The sequence below is a fragment of the Syngnathus leptorhynchus genome, chromosome 11 (genome assembly GCF_054491065.1).
Source record: "Syngnathus leptorhynchus isolate UIUO chromosome 11, UIUO_Slep, whole genome shotgun sequence".
Taxonomy (NCBI): Eukaryota; Metazoa; Chordata; class Actinopteri; order Syngnathiformes; family Syngnathidae; genus Syngnathus; species Syngnathus leptorhynchus.
Window position 1 is genome coordinate 8,473,108 of NC_141205.1, and position 18,759 is coordinate 8,491,866.

General features: G+C 41.0%; 1 protein-coding gene across 1 annotated transcript; it reads right to left on the reverse strand.

The window, feature by feature from the left end:
- Positions 1–3,178: 3,178 nt before the first annotated feature.
- LOC147049337 (myosin heavy chain, fast skeletal muscle-like) lies at positions 3,179–15,631 on the reverse strand. The gene is made up of 41 exons (XM_085923439.1): positions 15,610–15,631; positions 15,456–15,505; positions 15,166–15,376; positions 14,947–15,090; positions 14,718–14,874; positions 14,377–14,404; positions 14,018–14,129; positions 13,544–13,636; positions 13,391–13,454; positions 13,214–13,312; positions 13,027–13,130; positions 12,805–12,943; positions 12,379–12,497; positions 12,151–12,300; positions 11,902–12,072; positions 11,525–11,828; positions 11,313–11,383; positions 11,126–11,213; positions 10,923–11,040; positions 10,565–10,688; positions 10,336–10,472; positions 9,987–10,242; positions 9,678–9,920; positions 9,427–9,603; positions 9,199–9,344; positions 9,030–9,120; positions 8,549–8,938; positions 8,312–8,438; positions 8,101–8,219; positions 7,820–8,016; positions 7,567–7,750; positions 7,304–7,469; positions 7,078–7,202; positions 6,693–7,001; positions 6,248–6,451; positions 6,031–6,156; positions 5,400–5,570; positions 4,681–4,785; positions 3,934–4,029; positions 3,393–3,524; positions 3,179–3,297 (listed from the first exon to the last, which is right to left on the reverse strand). Exons 3-41 carry the CDS (start codon positions 15,367–15,369, stop codon positions 3,277–3,279), a joined length of 5,811 nt encoding a protein of 1,936 aa, XP_085779565.1. The 5' UTR covers positions 15,370–15,376; positions 15,456–15,505; positions 15,610–15,631; the 3' UTR covers positions 3,179–3,276.
- Positions 15,632–18,759: the final 3,128 nt, after the last annotated feature.

The window sequence follows — 18,759 nt, forward strand, 5'->3', positions numbered from 1 at the left end:
GACACCGATGGGAGTCGAGTAAAAACAATGTAGTTTGTATGACAGCAATGATAATTGTTCATTTAGGTCTATAAAGAGACTCCTTTATTGCTGTCAGCAGCAGATTAAATGGGCTTGTGTGTGTTTGGCTCAGACATTCAAATAATTCCATTTGATGAATTAGTTTTAAATAGAAACTATTAGAACTCTCCAAGCCACAGTAAATAGAAATTACATGATAGTTTGTGAGGTTGACCTGGTGCCAGATACAGGAAAAAATATTTTAATAGACAAAGGCAGGACTTTTATAAACGCGTTTTTTAACCTCTTGTAAATATTTTCCGAGCGGGCATGTTGTGATACCAAAGTTCCGACATTGTTTGGGTCTTTACAATAATCTCTGTAATGCACCTTGGCAGTGAGGAGCATCCAACTTTAGCCTCAGAGAAGCCCTCATGTGTCACTAGTATTCTGTTACAGAAGCCTTGCGAGTCTTTCCTGTGACAAAAGAACAAAATGAAGAACTTGTGAAAACAATGATCCGCTGCCACGGCCAGCGCACTGGGCCTGATCAAATCCCCAAAGTTAATTGGATTTGTTGCAAGACAAAAGAGAATGTAACAACGCTCGTATTAATAGCAGCGTATCCGGTCAAAGGATTACAGGATGTCATTGTTCAAAAAGGACATTCCTCCGACATTTATATGAGAACAAAGCCTCCAGAGCCTCGCTATCTAAGCAGGCCGATCAAAGGAGGAAATCTGGGATTTTTGCAGAAGAGATTTTTGAAAACGTCTGAACACTACAAAATATGTTTTATTTTTGCATTGCATTGTTTTATGTCATTGCTTTTGATAGTAAAATATATAAAAAAATAATATTATACATTTATAAAATACAATATATTATATATTGTATAAATAAAATATATGATATATTATATATTGTATATTATTGTATATATGATATGATAAGATATATTGTAAAATCTATATTTATACATTGATATTGTTTGACCTCTAATGTCACATCAGTGTTCAGGACTTCTTGGGAGATGCCTGGAATGAAAGCCGGATTGAATTTCCTTCGTGGTCTGCTTGATTGAAGTCTACAATTGAAAGATGAATGTACTTGTCTCTAAAGACACCCTGACTCACATGTTTTTCTTGTGTCTTTTGGGGATGTGCTAATCTAAGCGCTCAGACACACGACGCCATCTTGAAATGATGCCAATTCAGCATTCTCACCATTATTAATGATGGTAGGTGATTTTAGTTTTTTTTGCTTTAACACTGTCACACAATGCTGAATGGAATATACGTTAGTGAATAAGGCCAGAACAACAAACGTTATGCAGGCTCCAAGCCTGTCCTGATGGAAGAGGAATATTAGTCCTCTGAATTTTTGTTGCCTTGAGTGGTTGTGGTCCTAGTGTAACTGTGGGGGACGTGTCCCCCACCCACGCTCGTCCTCAGTGCCATCTACGCCAATGACATGACAGGAAAGGGACAGCTCATTCACACTCTGAAAATGTCCAAGCATTTAAAGTGCAGCAATGTAAAGTATGAATAGTTGATTTCCAAGATTTTGTTACTTTTGCCCTTGACATATTGTTCACTCTACTTTATTAAAAAAAGCATGTGACATCTTAGTCTTTTTCCTCCTGCCATAATAACAAGTCAGCAACAGAAATGAAAGTTAGATAATAATGATAATAGTTGACTTGTGGGTTTTTGGCTCATTTCAACACCTACAGAATTTGAAATACATTTAAGGTATGAAAGTTTTACTTTCCTCTATCAGGGATCTTTTCAGTTTTTGAAATCTTACAGCCATACAAACTTTATTCATCCAAAAGTAAGCACATCGTCCATCCCAATTGTCCGATGCGGAATGTGCAGTGAACAGGTGAGCAGTTTCACGTCTCCTGGATTCTCAAGACAGGCACTTGGGTCATCTCGAGGGCGCAGTTTATTTTTAAACTCTTCCTCTAAATGGTCTTGTTGCTGTGTGTGCTGACAGATGATGTGAAGACAAGGCCACACTCGCAGCTTGACCTTCTCCCAAGTCGAGTGTTTGTTCCCCATACGACGCAAGGAGGGGATCATGTTATACGACATTTGGTAGTTTGCATTCTTTCCTTCTTGAAAGTTGACACTCAAGTGACAAAGATGGGCCGAGGGGGGCTTTGGGGCTTTGGAGCTGAGGGCTTCACACCTCACAAAATAGGCCAATATAGTAAATAAAAACGTGACACTTGATCCGATTCCCTGCCTGGGACTGCTTATATGGAGGAAATACAAATATAGATGTCTCCTCAGCAATGCTCGCAGCCTTGAGCGCTCATCAGTGAGCTCAGACATTTGTTCTCGTCTCGGCTCTTTTTGTGGAAACAGCCTTCGTTATGGGACACGCACTCGGATCTCGTTTCATAAAAGGGATTATGCTCGTCCCGCTTCAGATGCTATATATGTAAGAGTAAACATCTCCATTCTTCGCGACCTACATGTCCAAACTTCAGTGAGGAGATATCAGTTTCTAGCTGAAGATATACGGAACGCTTCTAATAGAATACAGTATAGATATATATAAATCTTTGTATTGTCTGAATGGTATTTATACTTTATTTATATATATATATGATATATTTTTGATGACATTATTCCTCAGACAGCCTCAATCATAAGTGAGCCTTCTATACAGATAAAAATCAGACAGTTGTTTCCAATCAATATATATTTGTCAAAGAGTAAGCTACCTGCAATTGACATTCTAATTGGGTTTATTTTTATCACAGGACCTTGACATAGCTCACATACGTACAAAGATAAACTGTCAGGTCACTTGACTGACACAAACATTAACACCACGAGCGTAAGATTTACAGTCGCCTTAACCTGGACGTCGTTCGGGTGGTAACGGGCAACACTTGAAGCGCCGGGTTATTTTGGAGGCTTGATACATACAGCTGGCACGTTGACACTGTATAAATCATCTTGGAACTAGGGAGCTCGCCTAATGTATATACTTGGATGAATGAATGTCTTTGTAATTTTGAATTTTTTTTTAAATGCTGATTTGATCACATTTAGTCCCACCCACATAACCAAATGATGTATTTGTAATCGATGTAATATATGAAATAGGCATTTGAATTAATCGTCCATCTTGCTCCAACAAACACAACAAACAAAGGTCATCCAATTGCTGGCAAAATTTATTAAATTACACACAAGACACATTTGACAAAAATACCATATTTTATGATTTCTTGCTGTGTCTTATTGGGACTAATGTTCATTCTTCAGCATCCTTTCCCTTTAAAGGAACAGAGAAGAAATGATGAGGCATTGAAGTCAAATGTTGATGATTGTGAATCAATTCTTGGGCTCATTGAAAATAAGCAAACATACCCTGGCAAAGTCCCGACTCTTGGCCCTCAGCTTGTTGACCTGCGACTCGGCGATGTCGGCTCGTTCCTGAGCCTCCTCCATCTCATGTTGAACCTTCCTGTACCTCGTCAGGTGGGCGTTGGCCTGCTCCTCCTAGAGATGGTAGAGTTCACAAGTGCAATAATGTCAAGCTGCATGATCCTAACCCTAGCCCAAACCCTAACAGTAACCCTAACCCTAGCTCTAACCCTAGTAACAACCATTTTAAATAATTTGTTAATTATTTTGTGGTGGAAAAAAAAATAGGAACTAAAACATTACATTGAAGATTTATTTTGTTGTTTAATTAATTAGTATCTTTAATTAGTTAGAATCTAATGAATTATAAATAATGTAATTTTAAAAAGAGAAATACATCCATTTTCTCCACCACTTGGGGCACCAGAGGTACACCGTGACTGGTCACCAGCCAAAGGATACATGAAGACAACTCACCACTCACACATATTCACACTTCACTAAAACTACCATCTATGTTAACATTTAAATTTGCAGCACTTACAGAGTCCTCGCATTGCCTCTTGTAGGCCTTGACTTTCAGCTGCAGCTTGTCCACCAGATCCTGAAGTCTTGCAATGTTCTTTTTGTCCTCTTCAGTCTGAAGGTGGCACACAAGATGGTACAGTTAAGACTTGGAAGAGAGTTTTTGTGGACGCAATTGTGACAGAAGACTATCGACTATAGCTCGTCACATAACATTTCTCAAATGTGTTTAATGTATTGTTACAAATGTAGCATTCTAATAAACAGCATCCAGGTGGTTATTTATAGCGAATTCATTTTTAGTATTGGTTTACAAGAGGAGGCGGCTCGGTGCTGCACTGGTTAGCAGGTCCGCCTCACAGTCAGGAGGGTGCCTGTTCGATTCCACCTCCGACCCTCCCTTGTGGAGTTTGCATGTTCTCCCAGAGCCCGCGTGGGTTTCCTCCGGGCACTCAGGTTTCCTCCCACATCCCCAAAACATGCTTGGTAGGCCGATTGAGCACTCCAAATTGCCCCTAGGTGTGAGTGCGAGTGCGGATGCTTGTTCGTCTCTGTGTGCCCTGCGATTGGCTGGCAACCGATTCAGGGTGTCCCACGCCTAGTGCCCGATGACCGCTGGGATAGGCTCCAGCACGCCCGCGACCCCCGTGGGGACGAAGCGGTACAGAAAATGGATGGGTGGATGGTTTACAAGAGTAATTTATGCCCTCCAGAGGTGTCAAACGTGTTCTACATCCAGCCCGTTATACAGTAAATCATAAATTACCTGATAGGTCAGCTCTTTCACTCGCCGTTCGTACTTGCGGACACCCTTGATGGCTTCAGCGCCTCTTTTCTGCTCAGCCTCCACCTCTGATTCCAGCTCCCTCACCTTCAGCACAAAAAGACCATCATTTGGCAAAACAACAAATCACTGAATACCAATCAAATAATATAAAATGTATAGAAAAGACAGGACAGCACATGTGTTTCAGATATGTGCGAGGCCTTGCGGGCTGCCGTGTGATGTTTGTGAGCTGGGGGAGGTTGGCCAGTTGACGAGTCTGCGTTTGAGTGTCTGGGCATGAATTGTGGCTGACAGGAGCTCCAGTTATGGGCTTGATTTACTAAAGCTTTGCTCAAATTTGATTGTGCATATAAATAAACGTGGAAGCTGATCTACTAACTTGGCGTAACCAGGGAGGAGCATATCCAAATGAAGTTACAACTTAAGTTGAAAGTCAGCCTGTTCATAAAACCTGAGATGAATTTCACTGGCTGATTTTTTGCTTCTTTAAATAGCGTGCCTCAAAGTGCAAAAGCGCACGCAAAGTGGTGGCAGGGGACTTCAAATTCAAGCTAGGAAGTAGATTTTCAAATTCTAAACAAAACTCCTGAGTGGGCATTTCTCTTATAAACGAGTAAAACAAAATCTAGCTGTCTGTAGTATTTTAAACTATTCACTACATAAGCATGTTAGAATGTTTTTTTTTCATATCAACATACCCGAGCCTCGAGTTTTTGGAGCTGCTTCTTGCCCCCTTTGAGAGCCAGAGTCTCAGCCTCGTCCAGGCGGTGCTGCAAATCTTTGACGGTCACTTCCAGGTTCTTCTTCATTCTCTCCAAATGAGAGCTGGTGTCCTGCTCCTTCTTCAGCTCCTCTGCCATCATGGCAGCCTACACATGGCGTTTCAACAAGAGTAATATAATATGCAAATGTGCACAGCACCATTAACCATTTATTCAACTTTAAGGTCATTTAAGCATGAAAAACATCTTATTTCAAATTTTAATTTCGGATCGGTTGAATGGTTACATCTTTGAATGGCAAAAGTGGAAAAGGGACTGTGAGCAAGGAAAGTGAATTAAATAATATTTAAAAAATCATTTGCCTTTTCGATTGTTTTTACACTGATAATTATTCCTATCAATGGCCTTACAATATTGAAAAAAATATCGTCTTTTAATCCATTCTAAAAGCTATAATTTGTAATCAACCTGGACAACATTGCCCATGACTATACAAAAAATGCTGAAAATTTTTCACTTTCTTGTGTCATTTTCTTTCTTTAAGTTAAAAGATTACCTCAGACATGACTAATAAGTGTAAATTAAAACAGTGTCAGCTGCTGCTTACATCAGTGATGGCCTTCTTAGCCTTTTCTTCAGCATTCCTTGCTTCCTGGATAGAATCCTCCACTTCACCCTGGATCTGAACCAGATCAGATTCCAGCTTCTTCTTGGTGTTGATCAGGCTGGTGTTCTGAAGAAAGGATGAGCAAAGTGTCGCTATTCAACCATTTTATTATATCCTGCACTGTTTGGATGTCGGCTTGTCTTCATGAAGTGTTTACCTGAGAGTGCAGAAGCGTCACACGCTCGCTGGCATCCACCAGCTCAGCTTCAGCCACTTTGCGGCTTCTGTCCGTCTGCTCCAGAGCGACTCGCAGCTCCTCGATCTCAGCCAGCATTAGGTTGTTCCTGCGCTCCACCATGGCAACCTGCTCTTTCATGTCTGCGTGAGCCCTCAGAGCTTCATCGAGGTGTAGCTGAGCATCCTGGATTCAAGACAATAAAGCTTCTGCTGAAGAAACAATATTTTTATATATGCTACTGTTGTCCTATGTCTTGTAAGTGTTACGTGGAAGAAATGTGAAAATAGACCGGAGGAATCGGAAAATACTAAATACTGAATTATCAGGCAAAAAAACAATAATCTGTCATGTTTCAAAGGTGGCCAGCGCCCCCTTAGACCCCCCCTCTAGCTTCGCCACTGTCAGACTGTATTTCATTTTGTACCTTGAGTTGTCCCTGGACATTCCTCAGCTGTTTCTGAGCTTCAGATGCCTGGCGGTTGGCGTGGCTCAGCTGGATCTCCATCTCATTTAGGTCTCCCTCCATCTTCTTCTTGATTCTCAAGGCATCGTTCCTGCTCCTGATCTCAGCATCCAAAGTGGTCTGCATGGCTTCAATCACACGCTGACTGTTCCTCTTGATCTGCTCCATCTCTTCATCCTTCTCCGCAAGCTTTCTGTCAATCTCGCTCTTGACTTGGGTTAGCTCCAGCTGAATACGAATGATCTTAGATTCTTCGTGCTCCAGTGTGGCCTGTGATGGTTTAGGAAATTGTTTTGCACAGTTAAGATTTATGTTTAGACTCAAGTGTATGTGTCATTTTGAGTACCTCTGCTTCCTCAAGAGCTGTTTGGATTTCAGCTCTTTCAGTCTCGGCAATCTTTTTGCCTTTCTCCAGCTCATGAATTGTCTTTGAGGACTCTCCAATCTGCTCAGTCAAATCGGTAATTTCCTCTGAAATAAATAAATAAATAAATAAATAAATAAATAAATAAATATTCCGCATTTAGGGAAAGCGTGCGCACACACACACACACACACACAAATCAACATACGTTGCAGGTTCTTGTTCTCCCTCTTCAGGGTCTCCAGGTGGTCCAGAGATTCTTCATAGGAGTTCTTCAGTTTGAACATCTCCGTACTGAGTGAACGGGCTTCCTTCAGAGCTCCCTCAAGTTCTGCTTGGCTCTCTTCATATTTCTGCTTCCACTCAGCAAGCACCTGAACAGATAAAAAAACAACAACAAAGAAGCGCCTTTAGTCAGCTCATGTTGAAAAAAAAAAAAAGCCTTATGTTCTGGATGAAACATAAGATGACCTTATCAAAATTCCTTTGCTTCTTGTCGAGGGCGGCAGCCAGAGCGTTGGCTCTTTCCACATCAATCATCAGATCTTCCACTTCACCCAGCAGCCTCTGTTTGGTCTTCTCCAGAGAGGCACATTTTGAGTTCACCGCCTCGATGGACTCTTCTGCATCCTGGAGACGCTGAGCAAGCTTCTTCCTGCAAAGATGCATCAATTGGTGTCATGATGGCTAAGCGCTTCATTTTCTTTCCCTTGCTGTAGCTTACTTGGCCTCCTCGAGCTCTTCAGTGCGCTGGATGGCGTCAGTCTCATATTTGGTTCTCCACTGAGCCACCTCGCTGTTGGCCTTGGACATGGCTCGCTGCAGCTCAGCCTTGGCCTCCAGCTCCTCCTCGTACTGCTCTCGGAGGAGGTCGCAGTCATGGCGGGAGGACTGCACGGCGTGGGCCAGGGCGTTCTTGGACTTTCAACAACAACAACAAGATAATTGTGACTAAGAAATACACAAGCACTTTATGACACATTCAAGACAAGACCACCACAACACCTTTGTTTCTTCTTCCAGGGCCCTTTTGAGCTCTTCAATTTGATGAATGTAGGCCTGCTTGCTTCTGGTGAGCTGGGAAACAAGAGATTCTTTTTCCTCCAACTGACGACCAATTTCCCCTGAAAGGAAAAAATAATATTGGACCACTTCAAAAAATCTTTTGGAGGGATGTGTGTCTGTATAGAAGCTTTTCCATTCCAATTTGATTCACCATTTTCAGTCGTCAGCCTTGCTCTTTGGACATTGATGTCATTAAATTGACGCATGTGCTCTTCATGCTTGCACTTGAATTCACTTAATTGATCTTCTAGAGAACGGCACATTTTTTCCAGGTTTCCCTACACAATCAAAACAAACATAACAAGGTTTGAATAACACTGGGGAAATACTGATTGAACAATGATTGGTTATTGATTTGATCTTATGCTTAGTTGTTTGTCAACTTTACTTTGGATTTGGCAATGGCCTCCATATTGCAGCTGAGGTCGTCAATCTCCATCTTGTATTCGCTCTTCTCCTTCTCCAGCTTCTGTTTGACGCGCTGAAGGTTATCGATCTGCTCGCCGAGCTCAGCCACGCTGTCGGCCTGCTTCTTGCGGAGAGCCGCGGCGGTGGCCTCGTGCTGCAGGGTGGACTCTTCCAGATCGCGACGCAGCTTCTGGAACTCGGCCTCACGCTTTTTGTTCATCTCGATCTGGACCGAGGTGGCCCCGCCGGCTTCTTCGAGTCGCTCGCTGATCTCTTCGAGTTCCCTGGCGAGATCAGACCTCTGCTTCTCCACCTTGGCGCGAGCGGCCCGCTCGGCTTCAATTTCCTCCTCAAGCTCTTCAATGCGGGCCTGTGATTGGATATAAATCATGGTTGTGGATGACAACAAAACTAAATCAAATCATTTCCAATGCAAACATTACTGCTACATTTCACTTTACCTGTAGTTCTTTAATTTTCTTATGAAGCTGAATCCCGACTGACTGTTCATCCTCGATCTTGCCAAGAAGCTGGCTCATCTCAAAGTCCCTCCTTAGTAATATATATTTTTGGATTAGACCAAACAGTACGAAACACGATCAAAAGTAATCAACAGTGATTCTCACATACTTCTTGATTTTCTCATCAGACTGCTGCTTGTCATTTTCCAGATCCATGATGGTCTCATGTGCCAGCTTCAGATCACCTTCCAGCTTCCTCTTGGATCGTTCAAGATCCATGCGGAGCTTCTTTTCTTGCTCCAGGGATCCTTCAAGCTAGCGAGTTTGCATGTTGGGTTAACACATGAGATTGAAGACATTCCTTACCCAACTGTAAAATATGAAAAACAAGTCTCACATCGTCCACTTGCTGCTCCAGCTTGGAGTTGGCCTTTGTCAGAGTATTGACTTTGTCTTCCTCTGCCTGAAGGTCATCCAGGGTCTGCTGGTGGGACTCTTGGAGGGCCTTCTTCTCTTTGGACAACTTGGCAATGGTCTCATCTTGAGAAGCCATCTCCTCAACCAGGTTTTTAACCTACATCACATTTTATTGGGTTTTAGTCATTTGCAAAGAGCAGAGACTCCATTTAAGATGAATTATATACCAACCTTGTTCTCAGTAGCATGCTTCTCCTTCTCAACTTTAGCCAGGGTAAGCTCCAAGTCATCGATGTCTTTCTTCAGCTCGGAGCACTCGTCCTCCAGCTTCCTCTTCTTGGCCGTCAGCTCGGCGTTCACCTCCTCCTCATCCTCCAGCCTCTCAGAAGCCTCTTTGACTTTGGCTTCAAGCTGGATTTTGGCTTTGATGAGCCCCTCGCACCTTTCCTCTGCATCGGCAAGAGTTTCACCTTCCTGAAGACGTGATAGGCAAAATGTAAACAATCTTCACAGTGATACATCTCGACCTGTTTCACTTACAGACTGAATCTGCAGCTGCAAGTCATTCTTCTCCTGCAGGAGAGACACCATCTTCTCCTCCAGTTCCTTCTTCTTGGACAAGGCCTTTGCCAGGTCCTTCTTGGTTTTCTCAAAGTCCTCTTTCATTTGGGCCATCTCTTTCTCAGTCTCTGCACTCTTGAGCAGAGGCTTGATCTTGAAGTAGAGCTTCATCCACGGCCAGTGTTTGACATTCATGAATGAGCGGATGTTGTACTGGATGGAGTAAATAGATTCCCTGTCATTGAAAAAAAATGGGTGAATTTGTTTGACTGAGCTCTGAGCCCATTTCTGCTTCAAAACATTTATTTCCATCGACTGCATCATATACCTCCTCTCCATCATCTTAACAAATTCCCGTCTCATGACGTAGGCTCTGCACAAAGCCTGAGTCATGATCACCAGTTGAACCAGTTTCTCATCTCTCATTTCCTCCAGTGTGCCCAGCAGTCCAGCTTTGAAGAACACCTGTTGATTGGTGTATAGGTTCAGATCCAAACCATGTCAAATTACCACAAGACGTCGTTATGCCACAAAGTTCAGCAAAACCAAAACATCACCTTGGTGTGGCCAAACTTGTACTGTGAGTGATCAACATTGATGGAGCCCAGAAGTTTCTCTGAGGCCTTCTTGTTGTCGATGAAATGTCCCTCTGGGATGACGCTAGCGTTCAATATTTTGTACCTGAATGAATGCAGTTGGAAGTTTCAAAACACAGCCAACTTGAACCAAAATATCACCAATAATCAATCAATCAATCAATCAATCAATCAATCAATCAATCAATATAGTGATGCAACCTCAACTACACAAACTAATGACTCACATTTAGTTGTAGTTTGGGGCTTCTAACATTTAACTAGCTAGCTAGCTGTTGCGTAGATGAAATGTTTTTGGCCCACTGACAAGCTCCAGTACCTCTGCTTGAAGTCACCATAGAGGATTCTGCTGGGGAAACCTTTCCTGCAGATCCTGATGCCCTCCAGCACGCCGTTACAACGCAGTTGGTGGATGACCAGGAAGTTCTCCATAAGACCTTAAAAATTCAATGTGACCGATGTAAAGCCGCCAAGTCAGTTCTTATGTGCTTGCTTACAGTGATCGCAGACTTTTGGACTCACCTGGTGTTTTTGTCTCATTGGGAATTAAACAACGCACAAAATGAGGGTGAGTGCTTCTCAAGTTGGTCATCAACTTTCCTAGATTTTCCTGAAATTGGAAAAAAAACCTTATTCATTTGTTCACATAGTAACAATAACTGGATGAAAGATTTTGTGCGACATGAAGATTTTTTTCAATTGAGCTTACCCTAAAGAGAGCTGACACCGTCTGAAATGAACCGCCCTTCTTTTTGCCACCTTTCTTTGCACCTTTTGCCTCTGTAAAGAATTTAAACCTTGACATCATTCATTTCTTAATGCTGAGCACCTTTTAAGATCCCCTTCTGACAAATCGTTACATCTGACTGACATTCCAAGACAAGCAAACGACCTTTGTGTTATTATAGTAGAAATATGTACCGTCAGATGAATGAGACATATACAGGTAACCCAACAGCTTCATTGAAGACTTCTGGTAGAGCTGAATAACTGAGTCGTTCAGGGGGTCCTTGTTCTTGTCCAACCAGCCGTTGACGTTGTAGTCAACAGTGCCAGCGTAGTGAACAAGAGCAAAGTGGGCCTCAGCTTTGCCTTTGGCCGGCTTTGGCTTCTGGAAGGGGGCACTTTTGCCAAGATGTTGGTCGTACAGCTTGTTCTTGAAGGTGACATCTGAAGCCTTGGGGAACATGCACTCCTCTTCAAGGATGGAGAAGATGCCCATTGGCTGGAAGGACATTTTGCCTTTTACTATTGCGCCAATGCATTTATTTCCAAGTTTGGATGGTTTTCTCGTTTACCTTCTCAATAAGCTCAATACAGGCAGCCAAGTCCATACCGAAGTCGATGAACTCCCACTCGATTCCTTCTTTCTTGTACTCCTCTTGTTCCAGCACAAACATGTGGTGGTTGAAAAACTGTTGCAGTTTTTCATTGGTGAAGTTGATGCAAAGCTGCTCCAAGCTGTTGAACTGTCACATAAAACAACAAGAGTTTTGAAGTGAATGCAATTTGGACCAAGCTTTTTATTACTTATGTACTATACTTACATCAAAGATTTCAAAACCAGCAATGTCCAAGACACCAATGAAGAAGCTTCTGGACTGCTTGGTGTCCAACATCTCATTGATTCTGACCACCATCCACAGGAACATTTTCTCATAGACTGACTTACTGAGAGCCATAACAGCATTGTGAACCTAAAAGTCAAGAAACATCATCATAAAGATGCATATGGACAAATTTTTTGAATGCGTAGCACACATCCCCAAAATTACCTGAGGCACAGTTTGACCTTTAACCACCATTTCATTGCCGACCTTAACTCTTGGGTAACACAAAGCCTTGAGCATATCAGCAGAGTTGAGGCCCATGAGGTAGGCGATTTTATCGGCCACTGACAAAAAGCGAGAGCACAAAAGATTATGATATCATGTGCCAAGGATCTGTTGGTAATATTTGGGTGCATACCACAGGGGTTATGCAAAGACCCATCTGCTGAGAAAGATATCCCTTGTAATGCCATCAACATCCCTTCATACACAATGTAACTGGAGAACATAACAGGAATGGATGAAGGCTCTTAACATACAGTAGCAGACAAATGTTTGGAGACAGCCTGGTGTTCTTTTGGGGGGTTCAAACTACAATTTGGAGGCAACTGGGAAATAATTCCTTCATTGAATTCGTGGCTTAGGGTTTACCCTCAGTGCCGTCAGGCTCAGCTTGCTCCTCTCGCTGCTTTTGCTTGAACTTCATATTTCCATGATGCATCACAGCTCCAGTTAGCTTGAAAATGCTCACTTTCTCTTCTGCGGTAAAGCCCAGGATGTCAATGGCAGTCTGAAGCACAGACAACAAGAGTTGTCTCCAATGTAGTATGCCAAAATACACTGATGATGTTTTGCAATATTCATAGCACTCACGTCAGTGGCAATGAACTCCTCAACATCATTGATGCTCTTGACAGTAATTTCACCCTGACTGATCATGGGATAGTCGTAAGGGTTAGTGGTGATGAGCAGAGCCTCTGAAAAATATTTGTGATTCAGTTAGTACATTGATGAAAAAGTAAACAATTGTCCAAAGATCTAGGTTCCAAGTGCTACTAACCCAACAACTCAGGTTTATGGCCCGTTGCGAGTTGGTAGAAGATGTGGTAACTCCTCTCAGCAGACAGCTGGAAAGTCACTCGAGACTTCTCCAACAGGTCTGCATAACAAGGCAATATATAAAGTCAGTTCAAAATAGTTCCCTCCAGCAGTAAAACCATTTGGACAGCAACCTTACATGTTTCAATATCTGCAGAAGCCAACTTTCCAGTTGTTCCAAAATGGATTCGGATAAATTTACCCTACAGAAGAATGCCGGTAAAATTTAGGGAAAAAAAGAACACAACAGTGTCTATTCTAAAGCGGAATGGTTTTGCAAAGAAAAACTTACAAAGCGAGATGAGTTGTCATTCCTCACAGTTTTGGCATTCCCATAAGCCTCCAACAGGGGATTTGCTGCGATGATTTGATCCTCCAGCGAGCCCTTAAAATAGCCAGACATCAATTGGACTTTACTATATCCAGTCATTTTTACATAGCATGCATATTGTGTTCTGTTATATTGCATATATATATATATATATATATATATATATATATATATATATATATATATATATATATATATATATATATATATATATATATATATATATATATATATATATATATATATATATATATATATATATATATATATATATATATATATATATATATATATATATATATATATATATATATATATATATATATATATATATATATATATATATATATACATACACACACACACACACACACACACACACACACACACACACACACACACACACACACACACACAGACACACACACACATTACCTGCATTTTACTAGCCGATTGCTCTTGTTTCTTTCCTCCAGCCACTGCGATTGTCGCAAAGTACTGGATGACACGTTTGGTGTTCACAGTCTTTCCTGCACCAGATTCTCCGCTATAACAAAGATTAGGTAAAGATATATGAAGAAATGCAAGTCAAATAAAGTATCGACATAAGTGACAAAAGTGTTGACATAAGTGACAAAAGTGTTGAGACGCAACAGATTATTCCCCCCACTCCTGTGTATATCAATGGTAATGTTAGCATGGCTTTAGGATTTTCCTTTCATGTAAGCATCAGGCTAGGAAGTAACTCTCAACGCAACATATAGTTTGGTTGTTTGATATTAAAATTGACTTACGTAATCAGAATTGACTGGTTCTCCCGATCTGTGGAAAGAATGACGTTACACAGGTTAATTAATTGTTTTCTGTAATTGTAATGTGTTTTTTTTTTTTATTTAGTACAATTGTCAAGTCTTGTCGTTGATGTTGAGCGGAAACCTTATCAGCCCATCATTTATCAACTTTACGTCAACTTCTATTTTCACAAATTATTTATCAATCTGAAATAGCTAAAAAAGGACTTTAACCATACAATGTTTAAGAGCTCAATATTTTTGTATATATTATCCTGAATAATAAATAATTTGGATGTACAAGGATGTACATTGTACATAAAGCCAATGCTACTAAATGATACCTTGAAGCATGAACTGATAGGCGTTGTCAGAGATGGAGAAGATGTGGGGAGGAGCCTCAATCCTCTTCTTGCCTCTGTACCCTGATACGACCTTCGCGTCGTACACCGGAAGCCACTTGTAGGGGTTGACAGTGACACAGAATAGCCCGGAGTAGGTCTGTTGAGAGATCAGGGATTATTACCGACCCGTCTTTCAGCAACTTGGGGGTGACAAATAGTTCCCACTCACGTAAATCATCCATGCTGCGTAGCGCTCTTTGAGGTTATACAGCACAGCAGGCTCACTGAGGTGGGTCATCATGGCCATATCCTCAATCTTGTCAAACTTGGGTGGATTCATTGGGAAGATGTCCTCCTCTTTGACAGTGAGATTCTGACACAAAATCCGAAAAGACACATCGGGAATGAAATAAACGAGTAGATAAAATTTGGATGCAGTGTCTTTTACCTTCCCACCCTTGATTTCAACTGTGGCTTTGCCCGCTTCCTTTTTCATCAGTTTGCCCTTCACATAAATCTCGGTGGGTTCAGTCACAAAGTAGGCCGTTTTGGCATCGAAGGGAGTGTTTTGAGCTTCAAGTCTCTCTCGTTCTGGCTTGCGGAGGTAGATGGCCGCCGCGCCAAAACACTCCATTTCTGGGTCCCCACTCATGGTGCCTCTTTCAGAAGAAAAAATACAGATGGATGAATGGCTTGCATATTTATCATAACTTTAACAACAAATAATTGCAAACGCACCTTTATCCTGCTGTGATGCCGCTGCTGTGTACTATAGATAGTGAAGTACTCTAACGGGAAAAAAATGATAAAGTCATTTTTTGGTTGTAATTATCCATGAAAATCTTAACATCATCCGTCAAAATTGAGAAGAAGAGAATAACACAACGCTCACCTTGGTTGGCAGCCTATCAGTCCAAACCTTTGGAAGCGCCTGGGCGTTGGACTTTTATACTGTTATCTGTGGCCACCAAGGAGGAGCAGCTCTCCAGTTTAGGTCAATGAGCTTGTCTTGGAAGAATGGTATCAGATGGCTTCCCTACCTCATCATCGCGCCAGTTGTGATGATGAGTTGGGGAAGCCATCTGAAAGAAAAACAAAACTGCACATTCCTGTCCAGGGAAAAGGAATTGCAACCTGAACAGATTCTGAGCTCTAATCATCAGTTGACATTTTTGGCGTGTTTTTGTCCAAAAGATTTTACATAACAGAAATACCACGGTGTAAATTCAAAAATTTAATATGATGGTTTTGCTTAATGGCTTTCTGTACTCAGCGCAAAGCATTCTCATTGTTGACATTGCATTGTTCATTGTGGGCAGCAAATGACAGCGCTATCTCATCAAACAGACATTTGGCAATGACATTGTTTGAAACATCTCTTGCACACAGCGGCCAAGCGCTCGCTTGGAGCTAATTTAAGATTCCATTATGGGACATTATGCTGTTGTGCTTTCTCTCCAAAAGAAAGAGGACACCAAAAAGCCTGCACAAATATCCCCATGTGCTGCGATTAGGTTGCAATAAAATTTGATATTCTATATGTCTAGACTTATCTATACGGTCTTATTGGGATTTAACACAAATAGCATGCACAATTCACAAATGCCCAAGAGGTTACTCTTCCAATTGTTTATGAATTCATTGAAGGCTTCTGCTAATTACACGCCAGCTGTATTTCAGCACCCCAGACCCCAGAGGAAAAGTGTCCAGAAGCTTCTTATTCTTGCTTCAGGTTAGTGCATCTGAGTCTTTAGGAGTAGAATTTGAGAAGTGGTTAGTTACTGATGTTTTTTTTTGTGTGTCCTCCATTTGATCAGCACAATCAGATCAGTTTGACAGTTGTTTGGAAAAGATGACAGACATGAGAAAAGGTAAGCTGCACTTCTTCAACATTGGATGGACAATGATGTACAGTTTTGATTGATAAGATGGAAAGGGTATTAATATTTAACTTTTTGAAGTAAAATGCTAAATATGACATCCTTAACTATATTTTGTGTTTATAGTATTGTCTATAATAACAAGCTATGTTGTGTGCTTGATTAGTGCAAAGCAGCCACTATTACCCGATGAAGAAAGTGATGGGAAGTGAAATGAAATTAAGAAATCTCTTTCAATGATTTATTTAGTCTCTATGCGTGTTTTGTGAGATTTTTTGTGTGTCTCTAGAAAAATCTTTAGAATAACCTTGGTACATGAAAGTGCTTTAAAATTCCTCAAACAACATACTGCAGTTCAATTTTCTTTTCCTATCTAACCTATTTTTTTGTCATTACAGGAATGGAATCCTCTCCATTTAGTGGTAAGAATTTTTACTTTATTTCGAGTTACAGTGACAATACTTACAGTCATTTCTACTGAACAATATTGCATGCTTGTCATTTGACTGACTAAAACCAAACACCACATCTTCAAATAGGAACCTCTGTCCACTTGAATTAAAAAAAAAAAAAAAAAAAAAAAAAGCTTCATCCCTAGGAGCTTGTAATTATTTTTACAAGGGTGCTATATCTGATACCACCATTTGTCACAGTGGACATTTTTACCACACACAAGTCACAGGGCATCTGCAAAGTTCACGGTGGACTTTACAAGTGCTGCTGTCTGCGGTGGGAAGAAATAAGGAACAAGGAGAGCGATTGGAACGAACATTCGGGTTTACTAATCACAACCGTGCTGCCTTGAGATATGAATTTGCCATTGGTTGGGGCACAGAGCTTCTTTTGTTTTTTTGCCATACAAGAATAAGGTGTAATTGTACATCCACTACAGTTGGTGGCACTGGTGCTGTCATTTATTCATTTTTTTTTTCAGGCACATTCATGCACTAGTAAACCTGTCAATAAAGTTTTTCTTCATTGTAAGTTGGTCTAAGTTGGTTTTCTTTAACGTTAATAAGGCAGAGATATACTATTTATCATTTGTAATAATGGAACTAAAATAAGAGGTAAGAGTTTTTGCTTCTTTTTTTTGCTTCACCTCAATTGATATTGAGCTGCTCCTTTTGTTGTGTGCAGCTGTCAACAAACAGTGCTCAAACATTACATTTTTGCTCGCAAATCAAAAAATAAAAAAACAGATTGTAACTCCCAAAAAAAAAAAAAACACACAAGCTGGGTCACTCATATCTCAAGGCACCACTGTATATGAGGAAATACACGCAAAATTGAATTTCAGTTTTACATTTTTAGGTCCAGCAAGGAGTTAATCAAGACGGTTAAATAAATATCCACACCTTTGTCAGTAATTATAATTGTGATGCTCTGTCTCACCTTCTTCTGAACAGAGGGATTGCCTGTTTTACAAGCTCACTAAGAACAAAACACACAACTAAAACATAATCCAACAGTCCTTAAAACATTATCGTGTTTGCATTGTAAAAATGCTCTTACAGTAGCAAGTGTGACTCTCTCAATGCACAGTCGCACTGAGTGTTAAGGTGCCGGCGCATTTTGATAACAGAAGCCGGTAACATAAGAAGTGTGTTGCTCTTCTGCGATTTGACGCCCCTCTGGTGTTTATAAAGATGCCACTGACACTCAACTAAAAGGGCCTCACACACACAGCGTTGACACAGATCATCAGTTATTGACAGCAAATCAAACAATCTGTAAAAAGGTGTTTCATTCTCAAGAATGAATTCAATCGACAGACTTGTTTGATCAAAGTGTCACATGGGTCAACGTGTGTTATTTCAAACAAGCCGGTTGCACTATGAGGCCAGTTGCCCTCTAAATCAAGCATCAGCCTTCAAAGTATCAAGTCAGACCACACCTCCTCACCCCTTAAGCTCTCGTCTTTTCACACACTAATCCTAAGAGAGCCGCCAGAAGATGAACTCTAGCCGAGAGGTCCGCATCCAACGACAAGGTAGTCTCAAACATAAAATGAATCATGAGCCCAAAACATGGATTGTCTGGTCGTGTTTCGAGTTTAAAATTCAAGTGTCTCGAAGATTACCCGATGAAGAAAAGCATTAAAAAAAAAAAAAAGGTGGTTACCGAATGACAGACTGTATCGACATTCAAAAAAGCGTACACCC